Here is a 22379-nt window from a genome sequence, read left to right on the forward strand (position 1 = left end):
TTTGTGTGTATTGGGGCATACGTGTCCTTTTGGTCCTAATGAAACCTAATTTCTGAGGAACTGGTTAGGTTTAGGGCTAAGGTTTGCACTGTGGTTGTGGTTATGGTTAAGGCTTCAGTTAGGCTGTCCAAATGAATGCAAATGGATGCAAAGTCCTTAAAAGGATAGCTGTGCGAATCTGAATGTGTGTGTGTGTGTGTGTGTGTGTGTGTGTGTGTGTGTCCTACTTAAATTACATCAATTTTACACTGCAGACAAACGGATGCTGCTTCATTTTCTTCCTCTCCATTTAAAACCACTAACAGAAGGCCGAGTTCTAATAAATGACATAACAGATCATAACAGAGCCCTTCACACAATGCTACCTCATGCATAATACTGGCTGTATTATGGCTGCATATACACACACATTTCACATTATGCAGCTCAGTTTCCTTGAGGCACACTATTCTTTGATTCAAGTCTTTTGTCAGTGGGTTGAAACTATATAAATAAAGGTCTAAAAGAACAACATAAAAGATCCTCTTTGTGCATCCTTTCCATCTTACTGTTACTCCTCACAACAACACAACAAGTCCAACATTTTGCTATGATTCTCTCTCCCGCTTGTCATCTTACTCCCAGTGACAACGTGACGTGAGCGGTGAGAGGAAAGAATAAGAAGACAAGGCCTCGTAAAAAGTGAACAAGAACTGGTCAAGAAACAACAGGAGAGGTGAAGGCAAATTATCCACCGTCAGGTCTAATCTATACTAAGATTTGTTGCCAGATTGATTTGACAGTTTCTCGTCAATGACATCTTAGAACCTGGCCAATCCAATAAAAACCAGCCCAAACCACGAAGTTGCCAGACACCCGTGCAAACCCGTAAAATCATAACACATGCAATAGAAAACACATCCAGAGCTTCAGCACCAAATAACCACACATAAATGATAAATATGTATGTAAATAGGTTTTTGCAAACTGCAACCAACAAGAGCGCAGTAAATCAACCATAGGCTACATACATATCTAAGAAATAAGGGTTCCAAAAGGGTCCTTCTACAAGGGCTGAGGTTCTACCTGGAACCATTTGCTTCTGAAAAACCCTTTCCTCAATAAAGGGTTTTAAAAGAGTTCTTGGTGGAACCCTCCAAAAGGCTTCCAGGTGGAACCTTTATTAAAAAAAAAAGGTTCTACCTGGAGCCGAAAAGGGTTCTCCTATGAGGACAAGCCGAAGAAGCTTATATGGTTCTACTTAGCACTTTTATTTGGAGTGTAGCGCCAGTCCCGGATTAGTAATAATGCCAGCTGCACGTAAAAAAGGTGCATTTTAAGCCATGTAGGCCTAATAAATGTAATTATTTACATCATAAATTACCTGTATGACGACTACAAAAACTCCCACGCCCAATGTATTTTTTTTTACCGCCTGACGTAAACAAAAGTAGAGGAAAACTGCCCAATACAAGATAAAAGACATTATTTATATATTGGGGTTATTGGTATTGGTATAACCCTAACCCATACCAGACAACAAAAATTAAGTTCACAACTCTCTACTAGTGAGAGAGCTCCCCTCTGGGCCGCTGCAAACTAGCTGCGCCGCCAACTCAGGAAGGAACGAAGAAAAAAGGGGGTGGGGGTGCGGAGGGAAGGGGTGAGAAAAAAACGACTCTCACACCATGTCTATGAGGCATAGTGTGTAATCTGGCAACACTGACACTTAGCAATACAAAGATTTGTTTGAAGCTGAGATTGAAGACCAGAAAAATAGTAACACAAAACAACAGCAACATGACAAACCGTGGTATCGAGTTGGTTTCAAGTTTTACATTGTAGTATACTGATTTATGGTTATGATACTGATTTATCTCCAGTAGCTTACACATGTAACCTGTGTGCAGTTGTGTGATAGCGCTACGCTTTTTGTGTCTGGCAATTTGGCGTCAGTAGGATTTCTCTGTCTCAGTGTTTCTGGTGTTTCTTTTGTTTTGCCTGCACCCAGAGGCCCTGCTTATTACTTCAAAAACAAAAACAAGTGAATTTGCTGTCATCTGTGTCTCATACAGCTCAGAACATTTTCGCCTTACTTAATCCATCAGTCTCTCTCTGTGCGTGCCTGCAATAATGCGAAGAGGCTTTCTCAGCAGACGTGGAACAAGGTAAGTATGAACCGGCCCCAAGACACACACACACACACACACACACACATAAAGTAATGGAGATAATCCAGTTATAAGTGCATGTGTGTGTGTGTGTGTGTGTAAGTGCATCTTGGCGATGCTCCATTGATTCAACAGACCAATCAATGATCCTCGGCTGGTGTCACTTAATGGCCACACTGGATCCATTCCCACAATGCACTCTGCCCATCATTAGCATAGAAAACATTGATTAACAGATGGTATACCCCAGCAACGGATAAGTCCACAATAAAAAAAAGACAGCATAATGGAGGTTGCTCGAACAAAATAAAAGGCATTAAACACTGAATATAAGCTCTCCGTTAGTGACAACATGAATTTCTGAAGCAATCACCAACAGTTTCATCAACTTAATGAGCGTATCTGGCAACACAAGCTTGATTTACTGTTACAAGTTAGTGCTGGAGTTATTATTACAACAAGTTCTCTGCAGCAAATCTCTTTCATATTGAGCTTTTTTTCTTCAGACCGTGTTTCAGAGGTGTTGATTCAGCGTTATGCTCATTGTGGAGTCTGTGCTCTCCGGTGCTGCTGAATTGATCTGCATTACAAACAGGTGAAAGATTGACTGAGGCAGAGCTGCATCAACATCTCGACAACACGCTTTCAACGCTAAGGGAATAAGATAAGTTTGATAAAAGTGACATTTACAGGTTTCTGTGTTGGCTTTATAAGATGCATCTATCTGGTAAGAGCTACAACTCGGTGTACACGAATTGACAAAATGTCTTTTCTTTCCCCAGGGTACAGTGAGTCTGCTGGGTTTGTGTTTCCATGAATAAAATATTATGATATTTGACAACTTGAAATATAATATAGCCCAGGAGAGTGGAAGGAGACGGATGATATTTCAATTTGTTCTGGTACCATGTACACAAGTATATATGCTATATTTACTATATTATTACTAATTTTTTTTCTCAAACATGTTCCTGCTTTGACTATGAATCTTATTAAAAACATGACAATGTGAAGTTGATTATATTTTTATTTTACACGACTAAAGAAATAGTGCCAAATAATGGCTAAACAAAATGGGCAATGATGACAAAATTCCAAGATCTTGTTTTCTTGGCGCCAGGGAAATGATTTATTTCTTCAGAATTCATTTATCATCATTAATATCACGTCAAGGCATGCCTGCCTCCATTTATATTTTGTGACTATTTCTATTTATACATTGAAAAATTTAACCTTTCAACCTAGCAAAAAGCATGTTAGCGGAGCTATGTTGTGGGCTGTTTATTTCATGTTCAAGGGAAAATAATATTTGTTACACAGTTGAAGAATTATGTATTTGAAATAGCTTGAAATAGCACAAATTAATGTTGTGTGCTCCATAGGTTAAAGGTCTAAAATGACTGTTTTCAGTTTGTGATATCGGTATCGTGCCATCCCGAAAGCTTAGCGCCCATAGACTATGTCATCCAAAATGTGACAAAAACGTCATACTATACTATGTGGTCCAAAATTAGACAATTTTTTTTAAGTACATTTTTTGGTCCAAAATATGAAAAAAACGTCATACTATACTATGTCATCCAAAATGTGACAAAAACGTCATACTATACTATGTGGTCCAAAATTAGACAATTTTTTTTAAGTACATTTTTTGGTCCAAAATATGAAAAAAACGTCATACTATACTATGTCATCCAAATTGTGACAAAAACGTCATACTATACCATGTCGTCCAAAATTTGACAATTTATTGGGTTAAAATTAACACTTTTTTTTGGTGTGTATCTGCACCATTACTTCGTTTATGAAGCCCTAAAGTTTCGAATCAAACAGCTGAGCCACTGCTGAGAATGGCAGCAGGATATCTATTACAGTTAGAGCATTGTGCTCTTTAAAAGGCTGGTAAATACATCACCAGCACAGATGCATTGTTAAAACTATTGGTATCTTTCGATTATGATATTGATAACAATTGTGGCCACAAAATAGTGGCATCAAGCCATTCCTGAACAGAGCCCGGCTAATAGTTTCCCTCTGTTTCCAGACTTCATTCTCAGCTAAGCTCCTACCTGTAGTCTCATATTCAAACATAGCATAATTTTTCATGAACCATCACGTTAGTAAAAGCAACTCAACACTTGCAATGCTTGTCTCTAACCAACCATTAGCTACGTTACAACAGTCAAGGTAACTTCACCCTCACTGCTGTTTGTTTTAAAGACAGTGAGGTGAATAAAATGGAGCCACAATGAGAACTGGGAGACTGACGGGATGGGGGCTAACATTCCTGAGCTATGTGAGCCTCAGCTGGAGTTCAACAAAGTTCATCTTGAGCCAAACCTTCCATGGTTATCTAGGACAGAGTGGTGCCCCCCTCCCCACTGCCCCCAGCAAATTCCCTCTTTTCCCTGTTTTGTCTCTTAAATTCTAGATTATTCAACATTCGTCAGCATCATTAAACGTGGACTCTGCCAGGAGCAGGGCTGAAACTTTAGCGCACATCGCATCCTCCTCCTCCTCCTCCTTTTTCCCTCTAAACAGGCCTAACAAAGAAGAATGAGAACAGCCCTGGCTCCACACACACACACACTTAACTATGATCCAGTTTCCTCCTTAAAGGAATTAGTGCAAGCTTGTGACTAAATTCATCGCACGGGGGAGAAACATCACAGAACGTCAGCAGCTCCAGTTCCAGTCATTACAACTTAAGCATTTGCCCTAAATAATTCAAGCCCCTCAAACTCTCAGGCCTTTCTTTTTTTGTTCCCTTTCTCTATCTATTCAACTGTATCTTTACATTTGACTCAAATCAGTCTCATTTCATCTAGCATGTGGAGATCACACAAATAGTAAAGTACTTGACTGAGGAACACATTCTCAATCCACAAAAACAAAACAATCTACTCCACATATACTCCTTTGAGCAGAAACGCTTGGTTAATGTTTCATGGATCATTGAGTTGGTGGAGGAACTGGCAGGGATGTGTCCTTGGATTAATGAGGCCAAGCAAAGACTAATGTGAGCATGTTATAAAGGTATGAGAGCTTTGTCACAGCCCTCTAGGTGGTCTCAAACATTTTCGGGGGGGGGGGGGGGACACAGTCATGCACAGTTGAGTCCAGATACGGTTATAGCGCCGCTAAATTGTTCAACTGGACTATTGCATTTGTCCCCGGATACAAGCACTAGTGAGGAATCGATTGACTAAATTAAGTTTGTGTGTTTGTACTGGCCCTTATTTGGCTATGTTTTTTTTGTCATTGTTATATTATTCTTTTGTGCGCTGGTTCTCCTCCCGGTTTCCTCCCACAGTCCATTAGGCAAATTGGACACTCTACATTGACCGTGAGTGTGAGTGGATGGTTGTTTGTCTCTATATAAGTGTCCCTGTGATGGACTGGCGACCTTTCCAGGCCTGACATCGGCCTTTCAACCCTGACGAGTGAGTAAGTAAATTGGACTAAAAGAAAAGATAATGAAGATAGTAAAATAAATAAAGTTCAGCTGAAAACCAAATAATAAAATAAAGATTATGTCTCCTAGTCCAGTTCTGGTGTCGTTGTTCTAACGCCCTGTAAATGTACTGGATGTAATGCCACTTTACTCTAATGTCCCCGTTTTTCCTCTCCTCCGTTTCTTATTCAGTGTGAAAGGAATGCAACAACAGACGGCAATGATGTCACTCCAGTCTGCAACCTCTTACTTTACACCCACCGGCTTTACACCCATGTTCCACAGATGAAATGTAGCAACTACACCCTCAAAAAACAACAACAACAAGAAGATAAAGAAATGGACTGAAAGAGATGTAATGAAGGGGAGAAAGATGGAGATAGACAGACAGGAAAACATAGGGAGAAGTAAGGAGAGAGAAAGGAGACAAAGGAGAAAGAAAGGCAGGAAAAAAGTCCCGGTCTGAGCAGAGCCACATCTGCTCGCAGTTAAAACGTCACCAGGGAACATAAACTGCTATGAACACACAGCACCACCCCTGCCTCCCCCGGCCTTGTTCACGCTGTTGTCACAACGCTGGGACAAAAGTGTCCCCTGTCCACACCACCTGACCCACATCAATCTCACAATGAAAGATATAACCCACCCTCTCTATCCGATCATCTGTTCTGAATTCCTCTCTTAGCATTCCTTCCAGTTTAAACTATATTTTGTCACGTCGTTCAACTTTGTTTTCCCCTCCCTTCTTGACCTTTAGTGACCTTGACGATGCCCCAAAATGTTCCCTTTCCAAACTTTATCTTTCTACCACATATCTCCAACCATTGCTCTGTCTATGCTAAGAATTGTTTCATTGCCAGAGAGGGAAAAGTAGGGAGAAAAAGAGGGAGGGAGGGAGGGTCCATTCTGGGCTCAGGCCAGGAGAATGAGTCGATTCCCTGCCCTCTTCTCTTCTCCGTGTTAGAGGCCAGTGCTGGGGCTCAAAGCTGGAGCATGTTTGTACAAGGAGAAGACAGACCTATATACAGGGTGTGAGTCCAGCCATTCAAAAGCTTTTCAAAATGAGAGCATACAACTTTCCAAAATCCAAATTTTTCCCCATGAATTACTGTGCCGGTGAAACCATACAGTTTGAAGTATGTCAGTGTTCGGTAAGAGCTTTCACGATTACTGACTGTGACCAAATTTGCGTCTAAAGAATAAAAATGTGCTTTGTTTTGTTGGAACTTTAACTGTAAATTGAATATTTTTGGACTGCTGGTCAGCTAAAGTAGGTCACATGTTTCCTCTAGGGCTCGAGGGGAATTAGTATTATTATTGGATTTTAAGGAAGGAAAGTATAAAAATGTCACATTGATGTTCTGCTTCATTTATTTTATCATGCAAACTAAATGTAAAAACAACCTCAGTGACAAGAATGACTGCTAAATATTGTTTGTCAAAGCAGTTCCACAAGACACAGGTCCCAAAGTTAAAATACAGAGAAAACACTGTTTGCAGTGTGCTCTATTGAAGACTGGAATATTTAGCCTGCTCTGACGAGTCTGGGTTTCTGGGTCATGTCAATTGTCGAGTCTGACTTTTTTTTTTTTTCACAGCATGAATCCATGACCCAAACTGCCTTGTGTCAGCAGTGTGTTGCCACAGCCTATCTGAGTGCTGCTGCTGCCTCTGCTGGCCGTGTGCTTGTTGGTGTATTTTCCCCAATAGAGAGATTCTGCTACAGGTTGTTTAAAATGAAAAAGAATTAGTGTTCAATGACGATTCATTGTTTTAATTCTTGACACACCCACAGACTATTTCTCTCGTAACTGTATGAATGAGTAAAAAAGTCAGAAGACGGTGAAAACCATAAATCGATGTCTGCTAAAGCACAGGTTTAAAGTCAGTTAAGCAGCACATAAACCAACAAAAGCAGTATTTGGCATTTAAGCTGTGAAGATAAAAAAGTTTAGCAGTGTAGTGAAGTTGTTTTATGTCTGTATCTGTTCTGTTTGCTGGATATAACACAACACATGGAGATGGCACACGTTTGAAAAGAGTTAAATGCACATATAAATAACTTGACACAGTTGTTGTATATCTGCTCCTGGTCTCTTTCTTCTGTCTCTACCTCATCTCTTCTTCTTCTTTCTGTCCCCCGTTTTTCATTTCACCCCAACCGGTCGAGGCAGATGGCTGCACATCTTTAAGTCTGGTTCTGTTAGAGATTTCTTCTTCTGTTAGTAGGGAGGTTTTTTTTCTCTCCACCGATGCTTGTGTTTGCTCATTGTGTGAATTGCTGGGTTTCTCTGCTCTCCATGATGTTGTCTAGATGTACAGTGCCTTGAGATGATGTATGTTGTGATTTGGTGCTATACAATTGAATTGAATAAATGTTTACATGGTTGTCTTCAAGGTACTCTGCCTTGTAGCAGTAAGGGTTTTATAATAACATCCTACAGTGACCTCACAGCAAACTGCATTTATTGACCTGAAGGTGCATCCTTGAGTTGGACACAGGATTATTTCCACTGGACATGAATGAGTGGTATATAAAGTTTCTGTGTCAGTTATCAGAAGATAATTGGACCGATTTAACAAAAAAGTACATTTACCTTCCCTTGGAATTCAAACTATTTTCCTTTAAAGGGGACCTAGACTGGAAGTTCCAATTAACGCTGTTTTTTAGTGTGTATCTGCGTCATTAACTTGTTTACGAAGCCCTGAAGGTTCAAAACAAACAGTTCAGCCATTGCTGAGAACGCTGTGTTTTATTGTAATCTGAAGAGCGGTTCTCCTGAAGAGCAGATCGTCCTGCTCCAGGCACTAGTCCGGGTAAATCTGGTTGCGTACATTGAACCGCAGAAGAAGAATAACGTTCGTTGTGGAGGTGTTTCACGAGCGAGAGTGTCTTCTGACTCTGGGTCTGACTCCTGGTCAAAGTCATAAAAGGGACTGTGGCGGGGAGTCATGACGAAACTATTTTTAAACACTGTTAAAACAATGTTTTGATAATGAGTAGCAGTGCATCCACCGCTCCAGAGGGGGGAGCTGCGCTTCTGGGAGCGGGTGTGCTGAATATGTCACTTCCGGGTATTGGCCAATCACAAGACAGCTGGGAAGGCTCTACGCTGGCTGGCCAGTCACAACACAGTCTGTCTTCAGGGGGTGAGATTTATGTCTGAAATATCGCGGCTCAGCACATCGTCAGAAAAGACAGATTTTTATCGGCTCGTTTACAGCAACTAGGAGGTTTTTGACCATAAAAACAAGTTAATGTATGTAATAGACCTCCATAACTCACATATATGTCCAACAGGACCACTCTATGTGAGCTTTAACATCTCACTCTGGTGATGATGATTTATTGCCTCTTTCAGGGCGGAACGCAGGAAAGAGGCAAACAATGGGAGATTGTCATCCATTACAAGCAACATTCAATACTTATCTCGCTGTGTGCTTTTTGTGTTGTTGCGTGAACTGATATGAGCCCAGATGTTTCAAACACCCCACTTTTTATTTTAGTCTGCATGTTTGTTTTAATTACATATTAACTCACTCTTACTCACAGTCATTTGTAGAATACTTAAATACTTCTCTTTGAGGTAATTTGTGTGTGCACCACTTTAAAGTGCAGGGTGCTGGTAATGATGAGATACCAGTGCAGCTGGTTCACTAAATGAGGACTAATTTTAAACCGAGCCAGGAGTGAAGAAAATATACATGCGGGGATATGAGACATGGTACATCCCACCCACTCACCCCCTTCTGTCTCTCTACCCCCTTGCTGCACAGCTGAGTCTTACCTCAAACCCCAGTCTCTCCTGCTATAATTGCATGACTGTGGCTCCATTTTGCCTCTGCTTTACATCACTCTATCTCCACCACCCACTACAATCCATGCACAGGATCCATGACTGGATGTTGAGTTACAGTAATTAGAGCAGGCTGATCCAGACAGAGGACACAGTGTCCCCCTCATGCTCATGTTCCAGCCACCTGGGCTGGTATTTTTAGCCCACCTTGAACGAGAAATAACAGGAATCATCATGGCAACATGGCAGACTGGCTGCACGGCTGTGACTCAATCAGTGTCTGCAACAGAGGTCAACAATACCTCATCCCCATTGGTCAAAAAAATCACATGGGTTTCACTTCTACGATGGATTTTTATCGGCTTCAGCATCAGCGTGGAGCTGAAACTAACAATTATTTTTCGTAATCGATTAATCATTTGGTCCAGAAAATGTCAGAAAATGTTAAAAAATAAATGTTGATCAGTGTTTGTCAAACCAGGAAATGACGATATTCGCGAATGTCTCGTTTTGTCCACAAACCAAAATGATTCAGTTTTTAATGATTTCTTTGTTATGTGGAGCAAAGAAACAAAGAAATGATTCACATTTAAGAAGCTAAAACAATCATAAATCTTGTTTTAATAAAGAAAAAAGCTTCAAAACGATTAATAGATTATCAAAATAGTTGACGATTAATTTAGCATTCGATTAATAATCCGATGAACCTCACTTTTACAACTTGGGAACAATCAGATGGACTGACTGAGCTATTGAAAGAGGAACCAAAATACAAGGTTACAAAAAATAACTGGAATAACCAAAGCAACATTATCACTGAGGGTGTGTTGCTGTTTTCTTCTTCCTCTGATTCTTTTCATTTCCACAGCTTTTGTGAAGTCACAATACACACACGGGTGAAAAAACACACACACACACACACACACCACAGGGCACACTAATAACTTGCAGTGATGTCGTAGCCACTAATTTCAGTCTGAAAGAGGCTCAAGAGGCTAAATCTTCCCCATTAACTCTGGCACTATGTAAGCAAAGAGGAGAGCTTGTCTGGTTTGATATGGTGGACACTCCCTTGTGCATGCGTTTCCAGAGCCAGAGCCCCAGTTATTTATTTAACCACAGTGTCATTCCACTCCTGTCCCCACAGATGAAGTAGGATAATGCGATAAACACGGCACAAAAAGGCATAAACACTGTTCGCACCATGTCTAGGAGGCTGCAAACTTTCACATGTCCTCCTTTGCATATCAAGCACATCGTAGAAAGGCAACATTTCCGTTCGTTCACCAGATGCACATCTCACACTGAGACACTGGCTTTTCCTTGTGGTCTTGACCCCAGCAAACCCCTGCTTCACTACATCTCTGAGCTGCTTATCTTCAAGCGCTGCAATTTCTCGCCTCAGGAAGCACACGGGCATTCTCCTTCACAATAAATCAGGAGTTTGCGTTCCAGATTTTAATAGCCTACACTCATAACAGAAAATAAAAACAGCCTCATCGGATCTAGTCCTGCGAGGGCTTTGCTCCAACTTGTTGACCTCCTTTAGACAGCTCACTGGTATGCCAGTGGAGGCCCTGCCCACAGCCAGTGAACAGGCCATATATTATCAGGGTAATTACCTTTGGAGAATAGATGCCTTTCTAATACCTCCCCATTAACTTCATGGGTACACTCAGCAGACTCTGCTGTGTGCTTTGTCTTCACGATGCCATACCTCACAGATCATGGCCATGAATTCAATATGGACGCTACACAATGGTACAGCATTGTCCAGCCAATAAAGGTAGAGAAGCCAGTGTGAGGGCCTATAAATGATGTTGTGGCTGTTGAGACTATGGCTAATGGCCATCTGCGTGAAGCTGTAAAGATAGACTAGGTTGTCATAGTGGTGAGTGTTTGAAAAATCTATCCTCTAATTAGGCAACAGCAAATGGAGAAAAAGAAAGAAAGAAAGGAAGTCAGTTCCGTGTTAGTTTCCTCAGCCTGTAACTGTTGTGCAGGTCAACAGAGGAGTCAACACAAAGCCAGGTGTTGAGCAGCTGTGTCTGGTGAGGTTAGGAACATAAAACGCCACCTGCTGTGTTTCTTGTTTTAGTATCGTCATTGCGGAGTTAAGGCTCAATGTGAAGACTGACGCCACTCTCGTGTCTACGCAGTGACTATGACCGTGCTCGTTCTGCCAGTTTCCAGTGTTTATGGAAGCTAACTGGCTGCTGGTCGTAGTTTCAATGTCATCACACAATATTGACGGTGGTATCAATGTCATGATCCAATGCTAATTTAAGACATGCACTTGAGTTTGTACAATTCAAATGTCTTTCCCATCAACCCCCTGAAGCCAAATTTCCCCACAAATAAACCTGAAAAGATATATCGCGTGACTAGGATTGGGTATCGATAGCCGGTAATGTTTGTACTTGGTACTGATTTGCGAGTATTGCTTCACTTTTAATGATTCGGTACCAAATTTCAGTAATTGAGCGCGAGAACGTGAGAGCTACGCATTGCGAGACTACGAGAGCATGTCGGCAAAAATGGCGACCCGAAAACTGTCAAAAGTTAGACGCAGCACTCAATGTAATATTTGTGACGCGAAATTCAAGGCGTGCCGAGGAAAACACCTCAAACACGATGAACCACCTGGTCAAATGTATTTAAAAGCTGAAGAACGTACAGTTTTTGACTCGTGGAAGGTGACGACTGCTGCATCAACAGTCGCCAACGCACTGCTAGCATCGGTAGATTAATAAGGCACCGTTTGGTACCGGTTGCGAATTCCTGATTTCTTTGCTTAGTTTAAAAAAGTAAAAAAACAACGGTAAAAAATAAGAACAAGGGCTTCTATTGTGAGATTAAAACTGAGATAAAAGCTGAAAATATAAAGCCTTATCCACAAGGTTAAGGCTGTCCCTATATGATATTTTTCTTTGTCGTTTTAAAAAGGTTTCCCATAAGCACAGCATTCATTCATTCATTCATTGTGTGCAGCTTTATCCTCTACATGAGGGTTGTGGGAGCCAGTTGAGCCAATCCCAGCTGACATTGGGTGAAGTCCATCTCATATAAATATGCCATTGTTAAAAAAAAAATACACATAACCCCACCAAGAATGGCTCTGCAGTAAACACAGTGACTGCGAATTCAAGAATAGCAAGAGAGAGGTGGATGACATCATCATTTTCCCATAATCTGATAATATTCCTGTAGCCATGAACACGTCTGACACAGTTTATCTTCTGCTGCAAAATTCACACATGAACAGTAAAATCTGGAAAGAACCAAAGTGTTGAGACATTTGTCTGAAAACAGCTCAAGTCTAATCGACAAAGCGAATGAATTCCTGCGCTCAAGTGCAGAAATGTAATCTATGATATTCTTTAGGTTGTTTTCCCAGCAGATTATTTCTGTGTTGACTCAGAGGTTGGACTACTTAGCGATGCAGTGCGAAAACCCACAAGGTGAGTATTCTCTCAACCCCTGAGCACACTCACCACCCCTGAGTACACAGACAGACACACAAACTCCCTGACCGACCACCCAAACACGGCGTTTGTATGCAAGCAGCTGTCTGTTGTCAGAGTGCTCTGCACTGATGAACGCCACAGATTTAATGATCAGGGGGTCGCAAACCCTAAGAGCAGCAGAGCTGGTGAGGTCTCCACAAACAACACTCCCCCTTGTTTTCTTTTCACAGCTGTCTGTCACTCCAGTGTCACTCTGGTCTTCTTGTGACATGCTTTTGTGTTCGGTTAACCTCACAACTCCACAAACAACTACGACTACAGGGAGATTATCTCTGTGTGTGTATGTGTGGTCCAGCAAAATGCCAGTCCCACAGACCACAAAATGTACACTACACCTGTCAAAATGGATGTATCCCCATTGCCCACTGACTGATGATAGATGCGAACAGTAGATGTATTTACATTTAAGTTTTAGTTTTTTTTTAGCAATATTTCTATGATTTGGATTATGATTGCGGGCCCACGGTTGGTGCAGTGGTTAACGCTCTTGCCTTTGCAGCAAAAAGACCTGGGTTCCCTGGGTTCAAGTCACGGGTAGGAACAAGGTGTATTCTGTAAGGAATTTGCATGTTCTCCCCATGTGTGCGTGGGTTTTCTCCGGGTTCTCTGGCTTCCTCCCACAGTCCAAAAACTTGGGGATTCGGTGAATTGGTCACTCTAAATTAACCGTAGGTGTGAGAGTGAGTGAATGGCTGTGTGACTCTATATGTGGCTCTGTGATGGACTGGCGAACTGTCCAGCGTGTGCTCCGCCAATTGCCCTATGTCAGCTGAGATAGACACAGCACCCCCCGCTATGATAAAGCGGTAGATAATGGATGGATGGAGTATGATTACTACTTGCAGGTGTTTCCACTGAAAGGGCATATGAGCCGCAATTCTACAATTCTCACGAGTCACGACATCCCACTTTTATCGGAAGTAAGAAAGCCGCTACTGCTCTTGCTGTGATTGCTTTTAACAGAAGACAAAGGCGGGTGAACTACATAACCCGCCCAGTCGGGCTGAACAATTTTGAATAAGTATGTAATTGTGATTATTTTTGACAGGAAATTCAATTCGCTATATCAGAGGGAATGGTCATTTTTACATCATTATTCTCATTCTCATTCAAAAGGGTGATTCAAAAGGTTCAAAAAATGATTACTGTGTGATTTCTGTGCAGATCTGTGAGAAACAAAGTCTGTGGAATAAGGAGGCTGTATTGCGATTGCGATAACATTTAAATTTAATCACGGTGCACTTCACTGTTTCAGACTGGAAACTGCTGTTGTTTGTACTAACTGTGAGTAAAACAGAGAAATGCTACTAAAATACTGAGTACACCCAGACAAAGGTTGTCATCTCCACTCTCTCTATGGCTCTTTCATACTTCTACAAACCTACATACATACACATGGATAGTATATTTGACCTCTCAAATGGTAATGGTTATTGGCTTTTTAATAATACATTCATTATTTAAGGCTTAATGTGCAGCGGGCCAGTCCAAATTGATTGAAGGGTCCGGTTCTGGCCCCCGGGCCTTAACTTGAATATCCTTGGTTTAAAACAATAACTTGTGTTAATTCAGCGATTTTACATTTGAACATCAGCCATTACAGACTACACTAGTGGAATGAAAAGGCACGATTAATTGTGATTAATCGCAGCAAATGATGCTATTAGATAGTTGTATTTATTCAGTCGTTTTACATCACTGAGGTGTGCACGTGCCTGTGTGCAATTTCTTTTTAGGAATGATAATATAATGTACGTCCCTGGTGTGAAATAAAGCACTCCCCCAGTGGTAATTAAGCTTAATTGCGAGCTTTATTGTCGCCATAATGAAGCTCATAATTGGGTGGAGTGGCGAAAAATCATGGCGTAATTGCTTCTCCTTAAGAAGACGGATAGATGCCATAATAACAAGCTATAGCTCGGTACAGTAAGTGAAACTCCAGCTGTAAAAGACTCCAGACTGACTCCAGATGTGTTCCGGTTCACTCCTGACATTTGAAAAAAACATTTTAACTGATTTTAACTAGATTTAATTAAAAAAAGAAAGAAGGCAAACTTACCTCGGCGTTAGCGAGAGCCACGGAGAGCAGCAGGAGCACGGCGACACTTCGTAACATCTGGACAAAAGAGAACCGAGAGTTTAAGTGAGGTTTACTTTGAGAAACAAAGACACAACTGCTGCTGTTCAAAAGCTCCTACACACACACACACACACACACACACAGACACACACACACACTACACAAAAACAAACTTGTATCACCGTCTTAGTGAAGGGCAGCTCGCTGCACTGGTGAAGTTAGCTTGTAGCCGGTGAGGTTAGTTAGCTGCTCTGTGTGTTTGACGGTGAGGATTCGTGGGGAAAAAACGGTCCGTGATTTCAACAAGAAATTTGAGGAGAGCTGAGGAATTCGTGCTCGTCCGTCTGCATCTCCTCCTCCTCCTTCTCCTCCTCCTCCTCCTCCTCTTCACCACCGCGACCAATGAGAACGTCAGGGTTTCCTGAGAGGATGTTTACAGAGGAGGAGGAGGAGGAGGAGCCGGGGAAAGTGAGTGCAGCTCTCTCTCTCTCTCTCTCCCTCTCTCTCTGATTGTTCTTTTTTTTTGTTCAACCAGATTTTATCCAGATGTTTTTTTTGTTGTTGTTTTTTTTAAACGTCTGGATTAAAAAATAAAAAAATAAATACACACAAGCCCTTCACATCATATTCACCCACATGTGGATTTGGTTTCAAATAAATCAATAAATAAAGGAAAAGATTAATGATGGAGCACTGGTGAGTGAAACTAATGCTGATCACATTACTTCAGATGAGGAAGGGGTAAATCAGTCCAGAATATAGCCCTCTTGGATAAAAGAGGTTTTCATTGTATTGCGTTTCCAATCCAATTCAATCCAACTTTATTTATAAAGCACTTTAAAAACAACAACAGCTGAAACAAAGTGCTGTACATCAGAGATGAATACATAAAACAAATAAAACATACAAATGTGTGGCCTAGTAGACCTAAGAACAAACAATAAAACAATAAAATATGTATTATTGTTTATTATTTAAATTATAAAAACAACACAAATTAACAGGAAATACAATAAAACTATAAACACATTTTAATCCACCATATCAACACCACCTTAAGGAAATGTATAATGTCGAAAGTGTGTTAGTAACTTGTTTTGGATAAATGTATGAAACTTTACGAAAGTAGTTACATATCCCACATTTTGTGAGGTTGCTGAAGAAAGCAAGATGTTTTATTTTTGGCTAAAATATAGATTATTCCAGGGTAAAATACAGTGAGTGTGAATATACTGTGTACATATAAACAAAACCTCTTTGCACAAGAGGGGTATACACTGTAGTTAGCTCAGGCCTAGGGCTGTTTATTCCCCGGGTTAAACTCTGGCCTGGGTCAAACTATACCCAGGTTTATTCTGAACAGGGGTTAATTTTCTCCTGTTCCAAGGGGATTTCTAATCCTGTGCTGACCGTCTTTGAATGTGGTTTGTGTGACTGGGTCACTCAGGACAAATGTTGTGACAATCTGAACGGGGGTCACTGAGTCCCAAAAATAGAGAATTTTGTCCTGTACATGGTCCTTTCCAAAAGGATGATGTCATCAGTGGCTTTCTGATTGGTTCACACTTGACACGTTTTGACTATCAGCTGAGAATGAAGATCCACTGTACAGACGATCAAAGAGATCTTTATTCTGTTACAAGTCAAGTGTCAATTCCAAGCGCTGCGGTTCACTCGGGAGAACTTCAGCCAAATTCCCAAGAAGCTCTAACTCTCCCTGAGCAAGATGCCACTTTTTAAAGGCTACCTGCTCCTCCTCCTCCTATACATCACCTTATGCCCTTTTTTTTTGCCGTTTGACCTTCAGTCTCCCTTAGGGGGCACATCAGAAGAACAACTGCTTAACCTGTGCATACACTATGGTCAACGACGATGCAGAAGGCAATGCTTCAGGTCAAGCCTTCAGCTTCTGTAAATGTAATTATTGGGCATTGTGTATCTATCTATCACAATATTGTGTATTGTGTTACGTGTGGACAAAAACTTATAGTACATTGTAAACATATTTGCTGTGTTCATGTGTGTATCTAAGACACTTCACCCACTCACTCAGTCCACCACAGGGCCACATATAGAGACACATTCACACCTATGATCAATTTCGAGGGTCCAATTTGCCAAATCCCCAAATCTGCATGTTTTTTGACCGTGCATGGGTGGAAATATAATTATAAATCAATTCATCAAACTTTATTTAGAGAACAATTTTTATACAAAAAACACTAACGTAATAAAAAAACACTGCCTGTCCATCTAATTCCCTACACCAGGGGACTGCAACCTGCAGCTCCAGAGCCTCATGTGGCTCTTCAGCCCCTCTGTAGTGGCTCCTTCTCACTTTGAAGGAAAAAAGTTTTCATGTTTTTCCACACTTTTTTGTCAAGTTAAACGCATAAATAAAAGCGGTTTTGATTTTGGTTTTTGTCAAAGTCAAACTCAAAGTCATTTTTTGGTATCAACGTGCGACGAACTGTATAGTTCTTTAAATATAGTATGTGTAAAAACGACAACTTTACATGTGATTTTACCTTCATTTTAAGGATCAAATAGGTTTTTTGCGGCTCCAGAATAATTTTATTTGGGTGGAGAGGGGACAAAATGGCTCTTTTCATTCTAAAGGTGGCAGACCCCTGCCCTACACCCTTAATCCCTGTCATTGATAAAACATACATTCCTCCCTCTATTCATCTTCTATCCCTTTATCCTCCACATGAGGATCACAGGCCTTGCATCCAATACATCAGCCATGTGGCCCATGGTCATAATAATAAGAATAAAAAGGCTGGGCACAGAAGATCACAGGGAGCCTTCTGCTTCAGGAGGTGGCAGCCACCAGAACCAAGATTGGCTGCCCGGCAGGAAGCCACTGCCCATCATTTTAGACTTTTAAAGTAAAAAAAAAAAACCTAAAACAAGTCAAAAAGGAGACTGCTTTTAAAAATGTCCTCATGTTCTCTGGCAGACAGGTCCATAAGATGTCCCAATATTTGTGGACCTGTCTGTATACTGAATCGCTCAACGAGATGCAGATTGTTATTTATCTGACGACAATGTCTTCAGGTGCAAGTGTTGATTGTTGTTGCACCTGGCTGTAGACAAGTGATTTCCTATTTCAGCTGACTGTCACATTATTAATGTACAAGACAATTTAAGCTGAACAATGGCTCCCTCTCTGGCTGTGCCCTTCAGTCAGCCTTACATCCACAGAAGCCCCACAGAGAAGGACCTTTCCCTGCATGTGCTGAAAGATTAATGTTCAAATCTTCTTATTATGATTTCAGTATTTCATGATCACCGGTGTGCATGCTCCAGCGAGGAGTAATTAAAGAGCCATTAAGATGGAAGGTCTGTGGCATCAAACACCGCCGCACACAGAAGTTTTGTGGAGTAGGAAAGGGGAGGAATGGATTTTCTTGCTCATTGCAGGCCATCAATTACATATAATTGAATCTCTTTTGAGGACGCGTACCTGTGTAAATAGATGCGGTGATTATTCACCACCCCAGGGCCTCTCTGTCAAATGTGTGTCATGTTTGTGGATTGTGGTGTTACATATTTTATCAGCATAGACACTGAATAACATTGAAAAACATGATTATTTTTTTTTTGAAAGAGTGAGTTTTATGATACTCATGAATATTATTGTTTATGGATTTAGTTTTTCTTTTTTTTCTCCACTTTGTCTCACTTGACTTTGCCTGCCTTCCTTGCTTTACTGGCATGCAGGAAGCTCTGTGAAATTCCGTTTTTTTTTAGCTTTTTTTTAGCTTCCCTTTGGGCGTTACGAAACAGTTTTTCTGCTGCGAAGCAACACAGAGAGAAACTTCATTTAGTCATGTCGGTGGTATGGCTGACTTGAACTTTACATTCTCCAGGCTACTTCTCCTGTTACAAATAAACGGTGGACAATGTAGGCACCTGGTTTTGTCCAAAAAGAAGGATTAAAGCCCTATCTGCTCCACTGATTTCCTCATGTGAATATGTCAATGTTATGAGAGTGCAATACTAAGTCTTTGGTCTACTGTTTTCCATCCAGTCTCATCATTTACTCTACAATATCGAAGCATAACTAATGGGTTTTTGCTGTTTCTAGAGACTGTTCTCATCAACAGTGGCATTTTGCTTCAGCCTAACCACAAGTGTGTGAACCATAGCATTCAGGATGTGAACCATAGCTTAGTGTTTTACATCCTGAAATGCAGCTACATAGCATATTGTGTATGCTCTTAAGAAATAATGCAAAAATAAAGATTAAAATCAAATTACCAATTAGCGGCACCCTCTTTTGGCCTTTCGTACAAGTGAGTTCTCCTCCCGCAAATACTCATTAAAACAATATTACAAATAAGAAAAAACAAATAAAAGCAGCTCGAGTAAATAATAAAAGCAGACATCTTATCTTATAATGTCATCTGTTAGGAAGTGAACACATTTCACACCTTATCATCACGTGTGAAATAGCAATCATATGAGAGAGAATGAATACTTAATACTCGCTGCACCGTCCAACACACAGTGCTCACTCCCTCTCCGAGGCGCCAGCGTGAAATCTGCGTTCTTCTTTAAATTCATGCGCTGTACGTGTAGATACGAGCCATGCAGTATTCAGGGTGGAGAACAGAGGTTTTTTTTTAGCTTCCTCTGATGTCTCTCCTTGTTCTGCCAGAGGCTTTCATTCTGAGAGGCATCTCAAATATTCACACAACATACATCAGTGCCTGAGAGGGTCAGAGTAGCCACAGTCTCACACAATCACTCTCTCAGACGCTTACTCTCTCTACACACACGTGCACACAAACATATTTTTTAATTTGTGTTCGCTGTTTTTCTATCACGTGGGTCCACTGATCTCTCTCTGTACTCTTGTCTGTGTGTGATATATACCGTATGTGAAAGTGTGTGGTTAACAGCTAACAGTGTTGAGACTTCCTATAGTAGGAACATTTGTGTAGGGGAGTACGGTCTGCGCAGAGGACTCGCAAACAGCATCACCCTGCTTTCATAATTTCCCAGTTGTGCGTATTAGAGACAGTGCAGGGAAGGATAATGAGTGCAGTCAAAACAAGCTAATCAATGCGAATCATGGTTGTGCTAAGAGAGATGGCTTTGGAGAGGGTTCTGTGTCTTCGATGGAAACAAATGAGTCGATGTTAAAAGTATTTGAATTGTGTTAGTGGTTGAAAAAAACAACAACATTGTTTTATTTTCTCTTTGTCTCTCTCTCTGAGTCCCTGCTGTTACCTCATACATTAACCTTCTGACCTTTGGAAAAACCATTGCATTTGCACATACTGTGCCATAGAGGAAATTATGCTCAACAAGTCCTACACAGTAGAGGCGGGCACGCGCATTGCGTCAGACATTGTCAAATGTCAGTGACACGTACAGAATATGCAGTACACGCACACAAATGTATATACAGTGCGCTCCATAGAGCTCTGGCAAGAATGTTATTTAAAAAGATTTCAAGGCCTTTAATCACATTCTGCTCCGTCAGCCCTGCATTATGAAAGAGAGAGAAACAGGGAGCAAAAAGAGAAATATCAGCTCACATGTGGGTGACGCTCATTGGCTGAACTTAACCACTTCTTCCCTGACCCTCCTTTTGGAGTCCCTGCTCGAAAATGACATGCCCAAACTAAATAGAGTAACTCTCTGCAGTTACAAGCTCTATGTGGATTATCTTGGTATCAAACTACAGATAACACTTGTGAGATTACACCAGAGGTGTACGTTTCACTGTAGATGACACTGTAGTCAGAGTAAATGTACATGGAACACAGCATAAATGAAGGATTTTTTTCTCTCGCCTAAAAAAATATTGCATTTTAAAGCAAAGATCACCTTTAAAATATGCAGTAGGAGCTTAAAAACACATGGAGGTCATGTAAGAACATGTGGACATGAGCTGTGCAAAGTCTGATGCTGCTGAAATGAAGTAGAGTGAAATTACAGAGGTTTTAGTAAAAAAGATGTCTAGGCGTTCTCTCTTTTGGCACAGTTTGGCACAGTTTGGCACCATCTGTGCCATTTGAGATTTCTTAGGTCCCGGGGCAACCGTGAAGAAGAGGTTAAAGGTCGCTTTAAAATAAGATAAAATGACAATAATAATAACTTACTGTATTCTTTTCTCTTCTTAATCTGTTACCTTAGCGGACTTTCATACGAGTTTTCCAACTTGCTTAACCCTACAAAACTATCGCTCAAATTCAAAACACCATCACTTACGCCGGGTGATTTTTACCCGAGATAATAAATACACCCAATAAAAAGTACTTGTGATCAAAATATATCAAAAAATGTGTCAATACATGACAAATTTGAGTAGTGTTCTTCTATTTTAAACTGCGTCATGTCTAGGGGACGATATAAAAATGCTCCAAAATGACTGGAAAATTAGGAATTTGGGAACAAACCATTTCTAAAAAGAAAGATTAATGAAATAATGAAGATGAAATTTGGTTATCATGAAAATCACATAAATGTATTTGCACCCGGCAATGGTGTTTTCAAGGTTAAATAAAAATGTATGATACTAACACACTATGAAAAAACTTGAACTATCCTTTTAAGAGGAAGAGTTCAGTTGGCATGGCTGTTAAAACCGTTAAGCAAGTTCACACCATATTGCAGAGGTGTTCTTTTTCCTGTAGCACATTTCCTATGTGCAATTCATATGATTACTTCATATTTATTTCTTCCTGACTGACTGAAATGTGTATGTACATTACCAGTTTGTTGTCCGCACTGACCAAACATGACTTCTTCTTTTCTCAATCATTATTATTAATACTTCATTTTCTTCTGACACACAGTTCTGAGCTAAGCTGAAAAAGCAACTCACCACTTCCTCCTCTCTGCGCCTCCTCCACAAAACACAGATGAACGCACATCAGTCTCTGTGTTGTGGTCGTCATGTTTCATCGAAATCAAGCAGCTCTGTTCTCGATTCAGCTCCTAGCTGTGTGCTATGTCCTTGCAGGTATGGTAAAGATTTGTGTTTTTGATATTCTCGCATTGTTTCTCTGCAGATGTTGTCGCATATGTCATCGAAACACTGACCCATTGTTGTTTTTCAGAGTTGGATAATTATGAACAGGTACAGGTGGCCAGCGGAGACCCTGTCATCTTCAACTGCAACATATCAGGAGAGAAAGAACTAACACAAATTAACTGGACCAAAGACAAATTTCTTTCTGCTCATAAGATATCAGGAAATGAGACTATTACTATCTCAAATTTCACCTACCAAACAGTGACAATAGACCCTTGCTGTTTTTCAAACCTGACTATTTTGAGTGCTCAGCATGAAGACACAGGACTTTACAAATGTGTTGTAACCTACAAACGTGATATAACGACAGTTGCATG

The 22379-nt window shown here is 40.7% G+C and overlaps 1 protein-coding gene across 1 annotated transcript in view; it reads right to left on the reverse strand.

The window, feature by feature from the left end:
- LOC310943411 (follistatin-related protein 1-like) overlaps positions 1-15348 on the reverse strand; it is a 28829-nt gene extending 13481 nt beyond the window's left edge. Inside the window, exons 1-2 of the mRNA XM_083908971.1 lie at positions 15191-15348; positions 14988-15044 (exon numbers count right to left, since the gene is read on the reverse strand). Of these exons, the coding sequence (XP_083765097.1) occupies positions 14988-15044 (57 nt within the window). The 5' untranslated portion in view covers positions 15191-15348. The remainder of the gene's footprint in view (positions 1-14987; positions 15045-15190) is intronic.
- Positions 15349-22379: the final 7031 nt, after the last annotated feature.

This window comes from Microchirus variegatus (genome assembly GCF_963457635.1).
Source record: "Microchirus variegatus genome assembly, chromosome: 22".
Classification (NCBI taxonomy): Eukaryota; Metazoa; Chordata; class Actinopteri; order Pleuronectiformes; family Soleidae; genus Microchirus; species Microchirus variegatus.